General features: G+C 44.3%; 1 protein-coding gene across 8 annotated transcripts in view; it reads right to left on the bottom strand.

Moving 5' to 3' along the window:
• Window positions 1–16540, bottom strand: part of NEO1 (neogenin 1) — a 553761-nt gene that overhangs the window by 59447 nt on the left and 477774 nt on the right. For 5 of the 8 annotated variants that reach the window (XM_044979726.1, XM_044979730.1, XM_044979728.1 and 2 more), the window contains 3 exons: window positions 15956–16051; window positions 14504–14727; window positions 9271–9409 (listed from right to left, as the gene is read on the bottom strand). In XM_044979726.1, coding sequence (XP_044835661.1) covers window positions 9271–9409; window positions 14504–14727; window positions 15956–16051 — 459 coding nt within the window. The remainder of the gene's footprint in view (window positions 1–9270; window positions 9410–14503; window positions 14728–15955; window positions 16052–16540) is intronic. The other 3 variants (XM_044979729.1, XM_044979734.1, XM_044979731.1) reach the window with 1 other exon arrangement.

Genomic DNA, 16540 nt, shown 5'->3' with positions numbered 1-16540 from the left:
GGCTAGAACTCAGGAGGTTTCCGATGTCCAGGCCTGTGCTTGAGCTACAACAAGAAGTTACTCATCTTGTGCAGTAACGATGGCACTTCGAGATGTGTCCCCCTGTGGTTGCTCCTCTATAGGTGTGCTTGTGTCCCTGCGCTGCTGATCAGAGAACGTCAGTAGCAGTGTTCATTGGACCCGCACATGCACTGTGCGGGTCCACACAGTGTTAGCCCACACACACTGGCTAGCCTTGTGGCGCAGCACAAGGAGAGACAGTGCATGTGCGGAGGTGTGCGGAGGGTAGCTCTGGAGTCCTTCAGGGTGTGAAGGGAGGCATCAGTCTTCTTGGCAAAGAGCCTCAACAGTGGACTGTGCCTCTTTCAGGAAGCCTGACAAATGGACTCATACCACTTTTTGCATCACCACATCTGTGGAGATGGATCCAGCTGCTGTGTCAGCCACATCGAGGGCAGACTGAAGCAATGTCTTTGCCATTAATTGTCCCTCCTGGATAATGGCCTTAAATTTGGTCACAATGTGCTTCTGGCATCTTTTCAATAAAGTCATTCAGTTTTGAGTAATTTATATAATCATAATTCGCCATGAGGGCCTGGTAGTCGGAGATACGGAATTGTACACTGGCTGAGGGATACACTTTTTTACCAAAAAGGTCAAGGCACTTCCAGTCCCTGTCATAGGGAGTAGCTCGACAGTGTGATCGGTCATGGAAGTTGACGGCATCCACCACGATGGAGCTGGGCGGTAGGTGGGAGAATAGGAATTCAGATTCCTTAGCGGGGACATAGTATTTTTTGTCCACTTACTTGCAGGTTGGTGCCACAGATGCTGTGGTCTGCCACACAGTCTTTGCTGGGTCTAAAATGGCTTAATTAATCAGGAGGGCGATCTTGAGGAGGAGGCAGAGTGGAGGATGTCAAGGAATTGATGGTACATGACTTCCTCCAATGGTATCTGGAGTATCTCGCTCCTGGGAGAGAGAAAAATTGTCTGCCAAAGATGGTGGAAGAGGCATAATGGCTTCATCTGGAGAATAAGAGGATATGAACCTTGGTGTCACTTCCCCCTCTATAGCAGCTTCCTGTTCCTCTATGACTTGAGCTGGTTCTGAACCTCTGGATGCTGCGGCCAAGGAGGGCCTGTTTCCAGGGTTCTTGGGCAAGGCTCGAAGACTGAGAGGCATGCTGGTGGTGCGCCACCCAAGGGTCCCAATATGGCCATTGGGATGGTGGTGGCATAGAGCCTAGAGGTGACACGCATGAGTGGCCATACCAGGATGGTGCTGGTGGGGCCATCTGTGTGTATATCCTTGGTTTCTGTTGGTAGTAAGCACCATATGGAGCTTGGGAGGAGTACTGCAACACTACCTCCTCTGGCTCACTGTCTGAACCCTCACTAGAGGGCAGAGTGGCATGGCATGGCAACAGGGATACTTCCTGAACTCGGTGGAGGCTTGGTGCAAAGGTCTTGATACCAAGAGATGGGGACTCTGGTGCATCTGGCATGTGGAGGTCTCTGCAATCATAGGATTCTGCCGGTACTGATTGTCCCAGCATTGGTGGTGGTGCCAAGGAGGACAGGGATATTGTTCAGACCAGTTGCTCCAGTGCTTGGCGAGCCATCGTTGGTGGTGCCGATATGGACTTGAGTACCAGGAGTATCTTTTTAGAAGATTGCTTACCCCTGTCCTTCAGAGCTGATGACTCAGTGCCCATGCCCATCGTGTCTGTAGGCCTGTCAGAAGTTCCAGTTGCTGTTGGTCTCTGTGATCCATAGGTACTGGACTGAGATAGTCTCAGTGCCGGTGATGCCGAAGATACCGAGTGAGATGGTGAATGATTATGGCTATCTTGGGGCTCACTGTGGGGACTTCCCACTCTCTTCTTAGATGATTTGAGAGGGATCTGCAGCCTGTTTCCTCAGCCCACAGGCCTTAGATGTAGAATGCTGTGGGGAAGGTTCATGTCTATCAGGTGACTGGGGTCGGAGAGTTCCCCCATGAAGATGATCTTCTGGCAGAGCTCTGTCTTTGCGGGATCCTGGCTGGAGTTGATGGCAAAGACCACACTTCTGTTGTGTATGGCCTTCCCCGAGGCAGTGAATGCACTGAGGGTGCTTGTCTGCAATCGGGATGGCCTCTTTACAAGTGAGGCACTTTCTGAAGTTGATGAACCAGGCATACCCCATCGTGGGGAAGGATCCCCAACAGGGGAGGAAGAACGGGAAAGAAATTAATGTATTTTTTATTTTATTTTCAAGAGTAAAATAAGAAAGGAGATGACTACAACTAGAACTATAAGTAGTAGACCAACTAACTACAGGTATGTAAATTAAGTGATAGTCTTAATGGACTGCTAATGACTTCATCTCTGGCTGGGGTGGTTGAGAAGGAACTGAGAGGGGTTAGCCAACGCGAGCTGGAGAGACAGCACACAAAGAGAGACAGTGCATGTGCGGGCCTAACTGACACTGCTAGCAAAGTTTTCTGATCACCAGCGCAGGGATGCAAGCACTCCTACACTGCAGCACCTATAGGGACACTACTTGAAGAAGAACAAACCTTTCTTCAGCAGTAATTGAGGAATAAGTCCTATGCAGCATTGCCAACCCCAACTGTTCAAAAATCATCCATTAGGCACCTAAAATCAGGAGACTGGATTAAGTCATGAACCTTTTTAAAAAAAAAAAAGATACATTAGGAATTCTTTTTACTTGTTTTCTGTTTTTTGAGCCTTTTGGGCACACTAAGTTTCATGCATTCAAGTTTTTCTCCACAAACACAAGGACTAGAAAGTTACTTTATGTTTTAAATGAAAGCTGAGATTTTCATGTATTCATATAACGTCACTGTTGGGGTTTAAGGAACTATCACAAGACTCACAATAAAATTACAAGAGTTGGCAACTCCACCCACATAAGTCTATGGAAATCTCTAATGAAAAGATGACTAGTCAGGGACGGAGAAGTAATTTTCTTCATTTCACCCTGATTCATATCTAAGGGTACGTCTACACTACAAGACTATTTCGAATCTACTTAATTCGAATTTGTGGAATCGACCTTATGAAGTCGAATTTGTGTATCCACACTAAATACACTAATTCGACTGTCTGAGTCCACAGTAACGGGGCCAGCGTCGACTTTGGAAGCGGTGCACTGTGGGAAGCTATCCCACAGTTCCCGCAGTCCCCGCTGCCCAGTGGAATGCTGGGTAGAACCCCCAATGCCTGCTGGGGGAAAAAATGTGTCGAGGGTGGTTTTGGGTAACTGTCATCATTGAACTGTCACTCCCGCCCTCTCTCCTTGAAAGCGCCGGCGGGAAATCTGTTCGCGCCCTTCTCTGGTCGGTTACAGCTCGGACGCCACAGCACTGCGAGCATGGAGCCCGCTGCGATCATCGCTGCACTTATGGCCGTTGTCAACTCCTCGCACCTTATCGTCCACCTCTTCCACAGTCAGCTGCTGAGAAATCGGGCGAGGAGGCTCCAGCAGCGCGGTGAGGACAGGAAGTCACAGAGTGGCGCAGACCTCTCACAAAGCAGGGTACGCCGCGCAGTGGAGATCATGGTGGCAATGGGTCAAGTTCATGGTGTGGAACGGCGATTCTGGGCCCGGGAAACAAGCACGAACTGGTGGGACCGCATAGTGCTGCAGGTCTGGGATGAATCACAGTGGCTGCGAAACTTCAGGATGCGTAAGGGCACTTTCCTTGAACTCTGTGACTTGCTGTCCCCTGCCCTGAAGCGCCAGGACACCCGGATGCGAGCAGCCCTGACTGTGCAGAAGCGAGTGGCCATAGCCCTCTGGAAACTTGCAACGGCAGACAGCTACCGGTCAGTAGCGAACCACTTTGGCGTGGGCAAATCTACCGTAGGGCTTGCTGTGATTCAAGTAGCCCACGCAATCGTTGAGCAACTGTTCTCAAAGGTAGTGACCCTGGGAAACGTCCAGGTCGTCATAGATGGCTTCGGCGCGATGGGATTCCCAAACTGAGGTGGGGCTATAGATGGCACTCACATCCCTATCCTGGGACCGGCCCACCAGGCCAGCGAGTACATTAACCGAAAGGGCTACTTTTCTATGGTGCTGCAAGCACTGGTGGACCATAGGGGACATTTTACCAACATCTACGTCGGGTGGCCGGGCAAGGTTCATGACGCGCGTGTGTTCAGGAACTCTGGTCTGTTTAAACGCCTCCAGGCAGGTAGTTTCTTCCCGGACCACAAAATAACGGTTGGGGATGTGCAGATGCCTACAGTGATCCTCGGGGACCCAGCCTACCCGCTAATGCCCTGGCTCATGAAGCCCTATACAGGCGCCTTGGACAGTGAGAAGGAACTCTTCAACTACCGGCTGAGCAAGTGCAGAATGGTGGTGGAGTGTGCTTTCGGACGTCTCAAGGGGAGATGGCGGAGCTTACTGACTCGCTCGGACCTCAGCGAAAAAAATATCCCCGTTGTTATTGCTGCTTGCTGTGTGCTCCACAATCTCTGTGAGAGCAAGGGGGAGACCTTTATGGCGGGATGGGAGGTTGAGGCCAATCGCCTGGCTGCTGATTACGCTCAGCCAGACAGCCGTGCCGATAGAAGATCCCAGCGGGAAGCGCTGTGCATCCGGGAGGCTTTGAAAGATAGGTTCCTCGGAGAGCAGGGTAACCTATGACTCTCCAGTTGATTTACAGAGAAGCTGAACCTGAGCCTGTTTCAGTGACTGTTGACTTCGATCTGCGGTTACATACCCCGTTCTCCAGGTTTCCCCCCTTCCAACACACGTTTTAAAATAACTTTAATGGAACACTGATTATTAATAAAGTTTTCTTTAATTATGAATTCCTGTTCAAGGGTTGAAACATGGACGCGGACTGTGGTGGGTACGGTGTGCACTGATGTACAGACCGCTTCTACACTAGAGGAATGACAGGCTCCTGCTCCTACAGCGGTCTCTGGGGGGAGGACGGTTGCAGGTGGGTGTGCAGGAAGGGGTGGGTTTGCAGGAAGGGGTGAGGGGTGCCGTCTTTGGGATGGAGTTTGGATGCAGGCTCTGGGCTGGGGGTTGGGGCGTAGGAAGGGGTGAGGGGTGTGTGGGAAGGGTGAGTATGTGTCCGTGGATGAGGGCTCTTGCTGGGGCTCAGGGCATCGGAGAGGCTCGTGGCTAGGGTGGAAGGGCATGGTAAGGGCAGCCTGCCTTGCCATTTGTGGATGTCAGGCGCTAGGACCCTGGGGCAGCATACACCTCACAGACTGACCCGGGGCAGCATTCACCTCCCAGAATGACCCTAGTGCCTAGTGACTGCAGTCTGTGTGTGTCCTGCTGTTGATCCTGCCCCCAAGTCTGTACCCTGGTAATGGAGGCTGTCCTATGCAATTAAAAAACCCCTCCCCCCCTTCACACAAAGTCTTCTGACAAGGAAAACGTGACGGAAACAGTGAATAACAACAAACTACTCTTAATATTCAACTACACAGTGGGGGGATGAAACTTGGATTTGGGACTGGGTGATCCAGGAAGGGAAGCACTTCTCAAAATTTATGGCATGAGAGCTGTTTGGTACATGAGCGCTCTGCTGGGGTGGAGTGACAGTTTTCACGGCCCCTAGCGCCCCTCCTTCTTGTGATTTTGGGTGAGGGGGGGACAGGACTTTGTGGCGGGGGAAGGCGGTTGCAGATACAGTTCAGGGGGACTCTCTGCTCCTGCCTGCGGTCCTGCAGAACATCTACAAGGCGCCGGAGCGTGTCCGTTTGCTCCCTCATTAGCCCAAGCAGCGTTTGAGTCGCCTGCTGGTCTTCCTGGCGCCACCTGTCCTCCCGTTCGCTGTGTGAGCGCTGGTGCTGACACAGGGTCTCCCTCCACTGTCTCTGCTCGGCCGCCTCGGCTCTGGAGCAAGCCATCAGTTCCGAGAACATGTCATCCCTAGTCTTTTTCTTTCGCCGCCTAATCTGCGCCAGCCTCTGTGAGGGGGATGCCGGGGCAGTTCGTGAAAGAGCCGCAGCTGTGTGATGGGAAAAAGGAAGTGATTTCCTTGAAAAGATACATGTTTGCGAACACTGAACACAGTCTAGTCAGTTTCTGTGAACAAGACCATACAGGGCACCTAGTCTCACGAGCTCTCAGGACAAGTTCGAGATTTCGGAATACGCTTTCATTGGCTGCGGTCTTGCACAGGAGATCGGACAAGCGGGGCGGTACAGCTGAATCCGTGTAGCAGCCAGGCCTGGTAAGCACTACACTATAGGCTGCTTAACAGTTAATGGATAGCTGTGCCCTCCCGCTGAAGGCAATCTGGAAAGCATAAAGTCTGACCCTGTTCCAGCCCCTCGCGGCTGTGCCCGGGAAAGATCACTGTATGCTTTTCCTCTGCGGCCTCCAACACGTGGCTGTTAAACGAAGGTCATTGCTATGCAAAGTAAAAGTCAAGCATTCACAATAGTAACAGTACACTAATTGCCCTAATTAGATGCAGCAGTCGCCGAACGAGATTACCCTGAGGCGGGTCACTCGGAGAGAGAGAGAGAGGATGCTGCTAGAATCCCTGCACAGACCAGGACCGTATGCTGCCATGCTGGTGGAGGCAATGATTCCGCTGTACCTTAGGATGGCCTGGCGCGGAAGAGTGTGCTTCCACGGAGCACCAAATAAGGCACCTCTCCCCAGGAACCTCCTGCGGAGGCTTTTCGAGCTCCTGTACGAGAGCTTCGTGGAAGTGTCCCAGGAGGATTTCTGTTCCATCCCTATATGTGTGGACCTTCTTTTTATATAGTTTTATATGGAAAAGTTTTTATATAGTTTTTATATATTTTTTATTCCTGTTTTTAAAAAAATAAATGTTTCCATGTTTATAGCACTTACCGACTGATCCTTCCCCTGATTCTGAGTCCGGGTTAACGGCCGGGGAGGGTTGGTAGGGGATCTCTGTGAGGGTGATGAAGAGATCCTGGCTGTCGGGGAAAGCGGTATTGTAAGCGCTGTTGCCTGTGTCGTCCTCCACAAACCCTTCCTCATCTTCCCCATCGGCGAACATCGCCGAGGAACTGCCCATCGACACTATCCCATACTCAGAGTCCACGGTCACTGGTGGGGCAGTGGTGGCAGACCCACCTAGAATGGCATGCAGTGCCTCGTAGAAGCGGCATGTCTGGGGCTGGGCTCCGGAGCGTCCGTTTGCCGCTCTGACTTTTTGGTAGCCTTGTCTCAGGTCCTTGATTTTCACGCGGCACTGCGTTGTATCCCGGCTGTATCCTCTGAGTGCCATGGCTTTGGAGACCTTCTCGTAGGTCTTTGCATTCCGTTTGTTGGAGCGCAGCTCCGAAAGCACAGACTCATCGCCCCACAAAGCGATCAGATCCAGGACTTCCCGGTCTGTCCATGCTGGGGACCTCTTTCTATTCTGGGATTGCATGGACTCCTCTGCTGGAGAGCTCTGCATCGTTGCAGGTGCTGCTGAGCTTGCTCCGATGTCCAACCAGGACATCAGATTCAAAGTGCCCAGACAGGAAAAGGAATTCAAATTTTCCCGGGTCGTTTCCTGTGTGGCTGGTCAGAGAATCCAAGCTTGGACTGCTGTCCAGAGCGTCAACAGAGTGGTGCACTGTGGGATAGCTCCTGGAGCTACTAAGTTCGATTTGCATCCACACATAGCCTAATTCGAGATAGCCATGTCGAATTTAGCGCTACTCCCCTCGGGGTGGAGTACCGAATTCGAACTAAAGAGCCCTCTAGGTCGAATTAAACGGCTTCCTGGTGTGGACGGTTGAGCGGTTAATTCGAATTAACGCTGCTAAATTCGATTTAAAGTCCTAGTGTAGACCAGGCCTCAGTTGCTTGTATTTTTAATACAAATTCTACTTAAAAGGTGTTTACACTTTTCTGCAACTTCTAGGTTCCAACTCTAATGGTTAATGATAGATAGATATTGTTACACTAAAACCAAGTGATCAGGTGCTCTTGCTTTGGACGTCACCACACATCACTCTGATAACTAGACCTAGCCCTGCTTGCTGCTTCTGTCAGCTGGGTAAGTCCCTTAAGAATTTAGGCTCCCTCAGTACTAGGTCAACTATAGTTCCTGTGAAACCGATACTAACAAAGATGTCTAACACGACAAAGATACATCACAAGCACACCCACAAAAAAGAGAAACATTTTCAAAAGCAACATAGATGTTTTTGAAAATTTTACTTTAAATCTAAACAAAGTGATTGGTTTCACTCTTTCTTTATGATATTGTGCTGACTGGACTGACTCTTTGTGCGCTTTGATTTTACGTATTTTTAATGCAATATTTTAATAGATGTCAAGGCCTTAAGGCTATTTGGATAGGGGCTTATTTGTATTTACAGTTAAAATAAATCAAAAAGTAAATATAACAGCAGCAGATTTAGATTAAATCTCAGGAAAAGCTTCCTAACTGTACGAACAGTAGGACAATGGAACAGACTGGCAAGGAAAATCGTGGACTCTCCTTCACTGTAGGTTTTAAAAAAGAGGCTGGATAACCATCTGTCTTGGATGAGCCTTGTGGTCCCTTCTGATCCTATGGTTCTATGATTATAAGAAAGCTAAATTTAAGCTAAAGTGAAAATAGCTGGAAGCTAACATAGAGATAGTGAATGCTCCCTGCTCTTTGACCAATCTTGCAGGTGAAAAATAAGATACCGGGGGACAGGTCTAGGGCAGAGGGGTTCTGCAACCTACAGATGCTCATTAGGCATGAGCTTCTACCAGCAGCTGTAATGCTGTAGTTTGTACGCACAGTTCACAGCTCCTATAGTTCTGATAGCTGCCTACGCAATTCACGAGGAGATGATGAATTTAGGGCTGATTTTGATGACTAAATTTCTATGCACCAAAGTTCTCAGAATAGTTTGTCTCGTCTAATTTTTGTTCTATAATTAATGAATTTTAGTAAATTGTCATTATTAATTGCAAGGTTTTTCTCAGTAGCTGCTATTAAGATGCGATTTCTCAGATATTTAAAACATATGTCTCTCTCTCTTCTTTCCCATCTATTAACTACAGATCATTTTATCCATTTATTTTCTGTAATTTGTTCACAATTCTCTCTTTTATGTAATCTCCCCTTCACTGACTTTCAAAGAATATTAATATCAGGAATGCCCCCACTCTGTTCCCCTCCTCCCCCAAATCCCACATCAGCAACAGCAGAGGACTGCCATTTTAAGTCTATGCAAAGAACCAGCACTGGGGTAGGACTGACTTTATTCATCTCATTGAAATGGTTAACAGTTCCAGAAAGACACAAGTGAATACCTAATTCAAAGGTAGTCCCATGAGCTGTCATACTCCAAGTACTTGATCTTCGACCTTTAGTCACCATCACAGAGAACTCATACAAGGTGTTTGGTTTTAAACTGGTCACTAAATAGCTCAAGGTGGTTGTGTTTGCAGTCTGAAAGAAACACAAAGTATAAGGAACTTCTGAAGTGAAAAACATCATTTACAAGGTCTCAAATACTCTTGTCTAAGGTAAGTGCCTAAAGCATTATTATAACATTACCAATACTTGAAAACCATAGCCATTAATTCTCTCAATATTCTTTTTTGCTCTATCATGCAAATTCATTAATCATTTACTCTATCTGAAATGAGAAGTTCCTTTTGTATTCAACAAGAGCATTCAATACTAGTCAATCATAAATGTAAATGCACAAGGTCTAGGACATACTTGTTATGCAGCAAGACTTTTAGCTGTCTACTGGTGGTGTTTAATTTACAGTGCTCCACTAAATGAACTAACCATGGGAAAGAATGATAAAGGGAAGCTAAAATTAAAAATCCATCTTGCAAGTTGAGTATTTTTCAAAAATGTCAGAATTCTAAGATGAAATCTAATGAGTTCAAAAACTAGCTAAAAATGTTGGTTCTCTGAGACTCCGGGGAAAAAAATGGTTTTATTTTCTATACCTGTATGTTGGTTTGCAGAAAGGAGGGCCATCTGTGGACAGACTTTCCTAAATCACATATGGCCTCCAGCACAGGTAATCAGAAATACGACTCATTTAGTTATCATTTCTGCCTTTGGGCTAAACTGTCTAGTATGTACTGTATGTGGCTTGAGTATAAATAGTATGTATACCTGATGCATACATAAATAATATAACTGGTTCCTTATTTGGAGCTACCTCTAATCTAAAAGCAGAATGAAGTGACTGGCAACTTCAAAACTGGACAATGTGAATATATAGCCATAAATAATTGCTACCTTCAGAGAATTTTACTTACAGATAATGCTTCTTTTTCTAAAGGTAAAGATTATCTATAAAGTCACATTCTATAGAAGTGTAAAGGCAATAAAACTCTCACTTCTGATGTAAAGTATACAATGAAACCTTTTTAAAGTATCCCAGTAAAAGATCAGGAAAATTTCTATTTGCCAAATGAAACAGAGTCACATAGAATGCTTTGAATGTTCAAATAAATGATTCGACTAGTTCGGTTTCATCAGGATCAGTATGAATAGAGCCCTACCAAATTCATGGCCACAGAAAATGTGTCACGGACTGTGAAATCTGGTCTCCGCCCGTGAAATCTGGTCTCCAAACATGAAATCTGGTCTTTTGTGTGCTTTTACCCTATATTATACAGATTTCACAGGGGAGACCAGAGTTTTGCAAATTGAGGGTCCTGATCCAGAAGGGGGTTGCAGTGGGGTCGCAAGATTATTTTAGGGGGGTCGCGGCATTGCCACCCTTACTTCTGCACTGCTTTCAGAGCTGGGCGGCTGGATAGTGGCGGCTGCTGACTGAGGGCCCAGCTCTGCAGGCAGCAGCGCAGAAGTAAGGGTGGCAATAGCATACCATACCGTGCAGTCCTTCTTTCTGCATTGGTGCTGGTGGTGGCTCTGCCTTCAGAGCTGGGCTCCCGGCCAGCAGCTGCTGCTTTCCAGCTGCCCAACTCTGAAGCAGCGCAGAAGTAAGGGTGGCAGTACCACAACCCCCGACAATAACCTTCCCCCCCCCAAATTATTTTTGGGGCAGGACCCCTACCATTACAACATCATGAATTTTCAGATTTAAATAGCTGAAATCATTAAATTTATTATTTTTAAAATCCTATGTCTGTGAAATTGACCAAAATGGACCATGAATTTGATAGGGCCCTAAGTATGAAGGAGAGAAAGAATAAAGACGGGAAATTACTGTCAGAAATTTCAATTTTAATCAGTCTTACCAAGAAATATTAGCTGCATACGCAAAGCAACCTACTTTTAAGAAAATTTAATCTTGGGTGGAGCAGTTATTGCAACCTAGAGGTTAATAGTTCCTTCTAATTGTTTACTGACCGCCACTTAAAAAAAAAAAGCAACTCTCCATTTGCAGTACTTGAGCGAACATGAAACCACATATTCAGAAGTGGTTTTCATCAGCTTTACACAGGAAGTACCATAGAGGATCATATCTATGACCCATCTAGCCCAGTATCCAACCTCTGACAGTAGCAAGTACAAGAAGCTTCAGAGGAAAAAGTCACTCTGGTCTGGACAATTAGGTAATAATCTGTCCATAAGGCAAGTTACATCCTGAAATAGGAGAGTTAATAAACTTTACACTTTTCCCCCCTCTCCAGAGTAAACATGGATATTCTTCTTTATCCATATGAATGTTCAATTCTTTTTTGAATCCTATTAAGCTCTTGGCCTCAGTCACACCTGGCAGGTATGAGTTTTACAGGTTAATTGTGCATTGTGTAAAGAAGAATTTTCTTCTGTCTGTTTTAAATTTGGTGCCTGCCTTTCAGTTTCATTGAACATCCTTTCACACAATACAAGGCCAAGGAGACAAACTGGAGTGGCCTGATATACCGTACTTTCAATTTCATTTATTGTTTTGTTCCATTTACTATTTTAAGAAAGTGGCAGTGATATCCCATGATACTAAATATTGCTTAACTAGTACCATAATTATATATGATAAATTTTATCCTGCAAAAATCTATTTTCCTTCTATAGGTTTCTAAAAGAGCTAAACTCTAGAAATGAGTGGTTTACTTATTTGGAACCCACCATCTGATGAAGGCACTTTGTGTGTAGGACAACTACATAGAAGCAACAAAGGCAATCTGAAAAATGCTCTCTGACATGTCAAACCACTGCATCCTCTTGGTTGGCAGCAGGTAGAATAATTCAGCTTCAGGAGATACTTCCTATCTGTTCTAGTGCCATGAAGCTCTTCATAGTTACCTTACATACAAACTCAGGAAAAGTGAGTTCCTGGATTTGTAATCTCAGAACTTCTATTCAAGGTTTACAACCTCATCTTGTTCTAAATATTTTCTCCAATTTCAGCGTATGAGGGGAAATCAAAAGCAGCAAGTTATGAATGAACTGTGTCGACATGCAGTTAGCTGAAGACACTGATGGGTGAAACACTGGCTTGAACAACTGCAGCACTGGAGGCATCAAGATTGAGGTAATTGCAAATCCGTAACTGAGTCACTAAATGTACTTAGAAATAGGAACAGGTCTGGTGATGGATCTACTGGAGGCCTAAAAGCTATTTTCCATAACAGAAGGAAAAAGCTTTATATATATCATCTTGATCTGCATGCTGGGGTCATCTGAGACATAGGCACTGCCACCTAACTGATAGATGTCCTAGCTCCTTCCTGAAAAGGGATCAGCAGTAAGGGATCTACACAACTTTATGGAATCCCATCTTGAGATGTTTCAGGGAAGAATCTATCATTGACTTAGAGGTGAACACCCAAGATGTGCTGAGACAACAAAATTACACTTAATGACCTATTGTGGAACTTGGCATAATAATAAGATTCTTCTGAAACTGCAGATTCGGAAGGCAGCTTCTGATTCCTAATGGGATGAATTGCACAGGGTTACTTTGATAAGGGATGTTTTTTCTTAGAAGCTTGTCAGAATTCTGAACCTCCTCTGCCAGAAACTGTGATATGAAAGTGCCATGCAAACACTGCATCCATCTGGTCAGGGTTCCAAGTCAGGGAGCTTCAGTACTTGGTTGGTCAGTGGCAATTAGTCTGACAGAGAACCTATGAGTAACTCCACTGAGATTGATAGCCCCTAATATGTTCACTTAATAGTAAGGTCACTGGAAATGGGCTTGGCAACAATGCACATTCATCAGTTCATACTAATTAAGAGTACCAAGGATCTGGCTGAAATCCACCAGCATAATGGACAGGACTGCTCAAGAGATTTTGCCCTTCAGTGGGCTGAAAATCAGCAGTTGTTACTGCTCCATAAAACAGTAGATAATATGTGGCTGAAGCAGAGAAAAAACCAACAGTGCACAGACTGTTAATGCTCTGGGATAGATGATGATGGCAACACAAATGGACCTGATGCTTATGCGTTCTGAGGCAAACACTTTGCACTGAGGAATTTTGAACAATTTTATTTCATTGTTATGTATTATGTTTCGTCCATTACTTACGAATCCACTCTCCTGAGTCATCTGGTCACCAGCACAGAGCATTATGGGAGCAATTCATACAGTACTGTATCTTCAATAGGGTCTTAACTCATAAGCTACAAATGGCTCCCAAGATGCCCAGTGCACGTGACTCAGGAATGTGGATTCATAAATAACACCTGCTTTTAGAGGCGTAACACACAAACCATGCATCTTTTCATACCAATATAACATTTGTAGTTTGTAATAAGATTGCTCTGTAAAGGAGCATAAAAGGAGCTCCATTAACTGGCAAATGTAATAACCATTTCTTTTGAGGCTTATTTCTAACTTGAAATGTACAGTCAGCATTTTTCAGGCCTTCAAATCACTGATAGTCCAAAGAAGTCTTGAAATCAACTGTCTCTGGTATGGTATATTCAGAAAAGTCTGAGAAGCAGGGAATGCCATAATGGACTAGTTATAATTTTTTTATACAATCACCGTCATAAAAATAGTTTTATCATAAACTTAGTATGAACCGAAAGGCTTGTCTTTTTCCTTTTACATGAAGTAGGGTAAATATCTTTCAGTTTGACTCACACCATTAATTCAGATTCCCATCATTACTGTCTGAAGAGAAGCCATTAGTAACATACACAGTATTACTGTGCTACTGGCCCCATAAAGGTGAGCCCACATCCTTCACGCAAGCGATTATGCCAAGGCCAAATGAAGAATACAAGCTCTATATTTTTTAGCATCCAAACTCCAGCAGAAGAAATTAATCCTGCAAGTGTCTTCCTCCCCCTACCTTCACCCCAAAAAGGAGATTATTCTTCTATCCACTCACATATATCACTCCACATTATACAGAACTATTGACAGAAAAATAGACCCCAAAATGTCCAGTTAGATCAAGTTTATCACTTTAAAGTGATTACTAAACTGAGGGATATTGTTCTAAATGGGAGTCCATTCATGCCAAATTCAATTGGACCCAAATCTAAACTGCTTGCTCATCAAATACCTCAGCCCTCTAATCACAATTACCACAAAACGGAGCATCGAATCTGTGTTCATTACATTGTACCAACTGTGCTGATGTTGTTCAGTACCTTGTACTTCGTGTTTGCAGGAATGTTTGTTTTCCAGCGGACCGTGTAGTAGCGAGCATCTGTGATCTTCTGATTTTTCGGCAGAGAGTTGTCTGCCCAAGTGATCCTTATGGTGTCATGGCTCAGAATGGAAGCCTGAACTCCCACCGGTGGCATCATGGGGGAGGGATCTGGCACTGGAGTGTATGGAGCATTAATAACAAATAAATCAACTTCGGAAGTGTCTAGAGGATTGATGGGTAAAAAGTAGTGTATTATAATTAAAAAGGGAGAATGTGGCATTTTAATGTAAACAAAAACAAAAAAAGGAAATGCAGGGTAATACAATGGAATGAAAGATGAGGAATGGAGAAAAAGAGAGAAAAGCCAGAGTTAATAGGGAACATAAGACTAGCAACGTAATTATCCCATCCCGATCGCTTCTTAATGCAAAGGTTATGAATAAAAATATCCTGTAAAGTTCATCATGTAACTATCACCATATAAAGTACTTTTAGGATAAGATAATAGTTCCAACCTTTGGCTTTATTTGCCTCAAAACCATCCACTTATTTCTTCTCCAGAAAACAATGATATGAGAAGAACAAGATGGACTTCTTAGGGATAAGTAATTAGTGTTTCATACAAGATTACTGGAGAAGTATCATCTTTCAGAGCATTTTGGGGAAAAAATCTCTGTTATATGAAATATTCAGTGATTCAGGGAATTCAAACTCCAAGGTACTCTAGAAAACCTGGCAGAATTCCTGGTCTTCAAAAGAAAGATTAAACTCACAACAATGTTTACATCTGATGAATTATCTCTTAAAACAAGGCCAAAATGCTACACAATGTTAGCAATGCCAAGAAGCAGAATGAGACATAGGATAACAGCAACTTGGAGGCTAATGGATTACTCTGCTTAAAGCCCAAGATAATATCAGGTTTATTATCGGTTTACTACAAGATGAAAAACATTACCCTAATGCCTCATTTAATGTAGTTACTGCAAAACAAGACCTAAATACATCATACAGAGAATGCATGCATTCTAATCAGCGTCTCAGCTTGAAAGATAAATGCTATCCTTTTCCTGAGACATGCATAAAAGGAAAAAATTAGGGCCAGATTTTTCAAATTGTACATGTATCATCTGTGCTACACAGTTAAAGCCACATTCTGAAATCAGAACATTTGTAAGTTTTTGTAGAGTAAATTCTAGAATTTAAAACCAAAACAAAAACAAACATACAGTTTTGGGTAGTTTAATAGCTGGCTTAATAACTGAAGTTAACCACAAAGGCAATAATGTGAACCAGTTTAGGACACAGAGAATATCTGATACCATAGGAGAATAAAACTCTATTGAATTATGCATTTTCTCATGTCTTTGATTGTTTCCTGGGACTCAAGGCTATAATTTTCACCTTTGAGTAAACAATAAATTAAAAGAAGGCATACACTGTCCTTTACCTGTATGAGGCCTGGTCACTGCACTTTCATAGAGTGGGATTCCTTCACCAACATTGTTAAATGCTTTCAGAGTTATGACATAGTGGGAACTTGGATCTGATGGAAGAAAAATTCACATGTAGTTTTAGTGCAATTTCTCATTGCAAATTGTTAGTTATTTCTATTTTCTGCCTCTAGTTTCTCTATACATCACTCACTGCTTTACTTGTTAACAGAGAAATGCATCCAATAAGCAGCAAAACTAGAACTGAGTTTTCTCAAAGACTTCTTCCAGCATGCTTCGTGTATCAGAACGTACAAGAGTTTTCGCATACTGCAGGATGTCTGTATTCATACCAAGTCTTTAACTGGAGCAAGACTGAAATAACATTGAGGAAAAATACCCCAACAGTTTCTATAACATTACCATGTTATCCTAGGCCCTGTTCTACTATCCTAAGACCCAATATAGTTCCGTATTGTTAAACATTTCACTTCAAAGCACTTTCCCTAGATGCCATAAAACAGCCTGTAAAGGTTTGTTTTCCAAATCTTTAGACCTTTTCTTATTTGGAGAGCTCATTTTTTAGTGATAGAACAGTGGGG

The sequence above is a fragment of the Mauremys mutica genome, chromosome 11, assembly GCF_020497125.1.
Source record: "Mauremys mutica isolate MM-2020 ecotype Southern chromosome 11, ASM2049712v1, whole genome shotgun sequence".
NCBI classification, from domain to species: domain Eukaryota; kingdom Metazoa; phylum Chordata; order Testudines; family Geoemydidae; genus Mauremys; species Mauremys mutica.
Note: the sequence above shows the minus strand (reverse complement) of the source record. Positions and strands in the feature narration are given on the sequence as shown.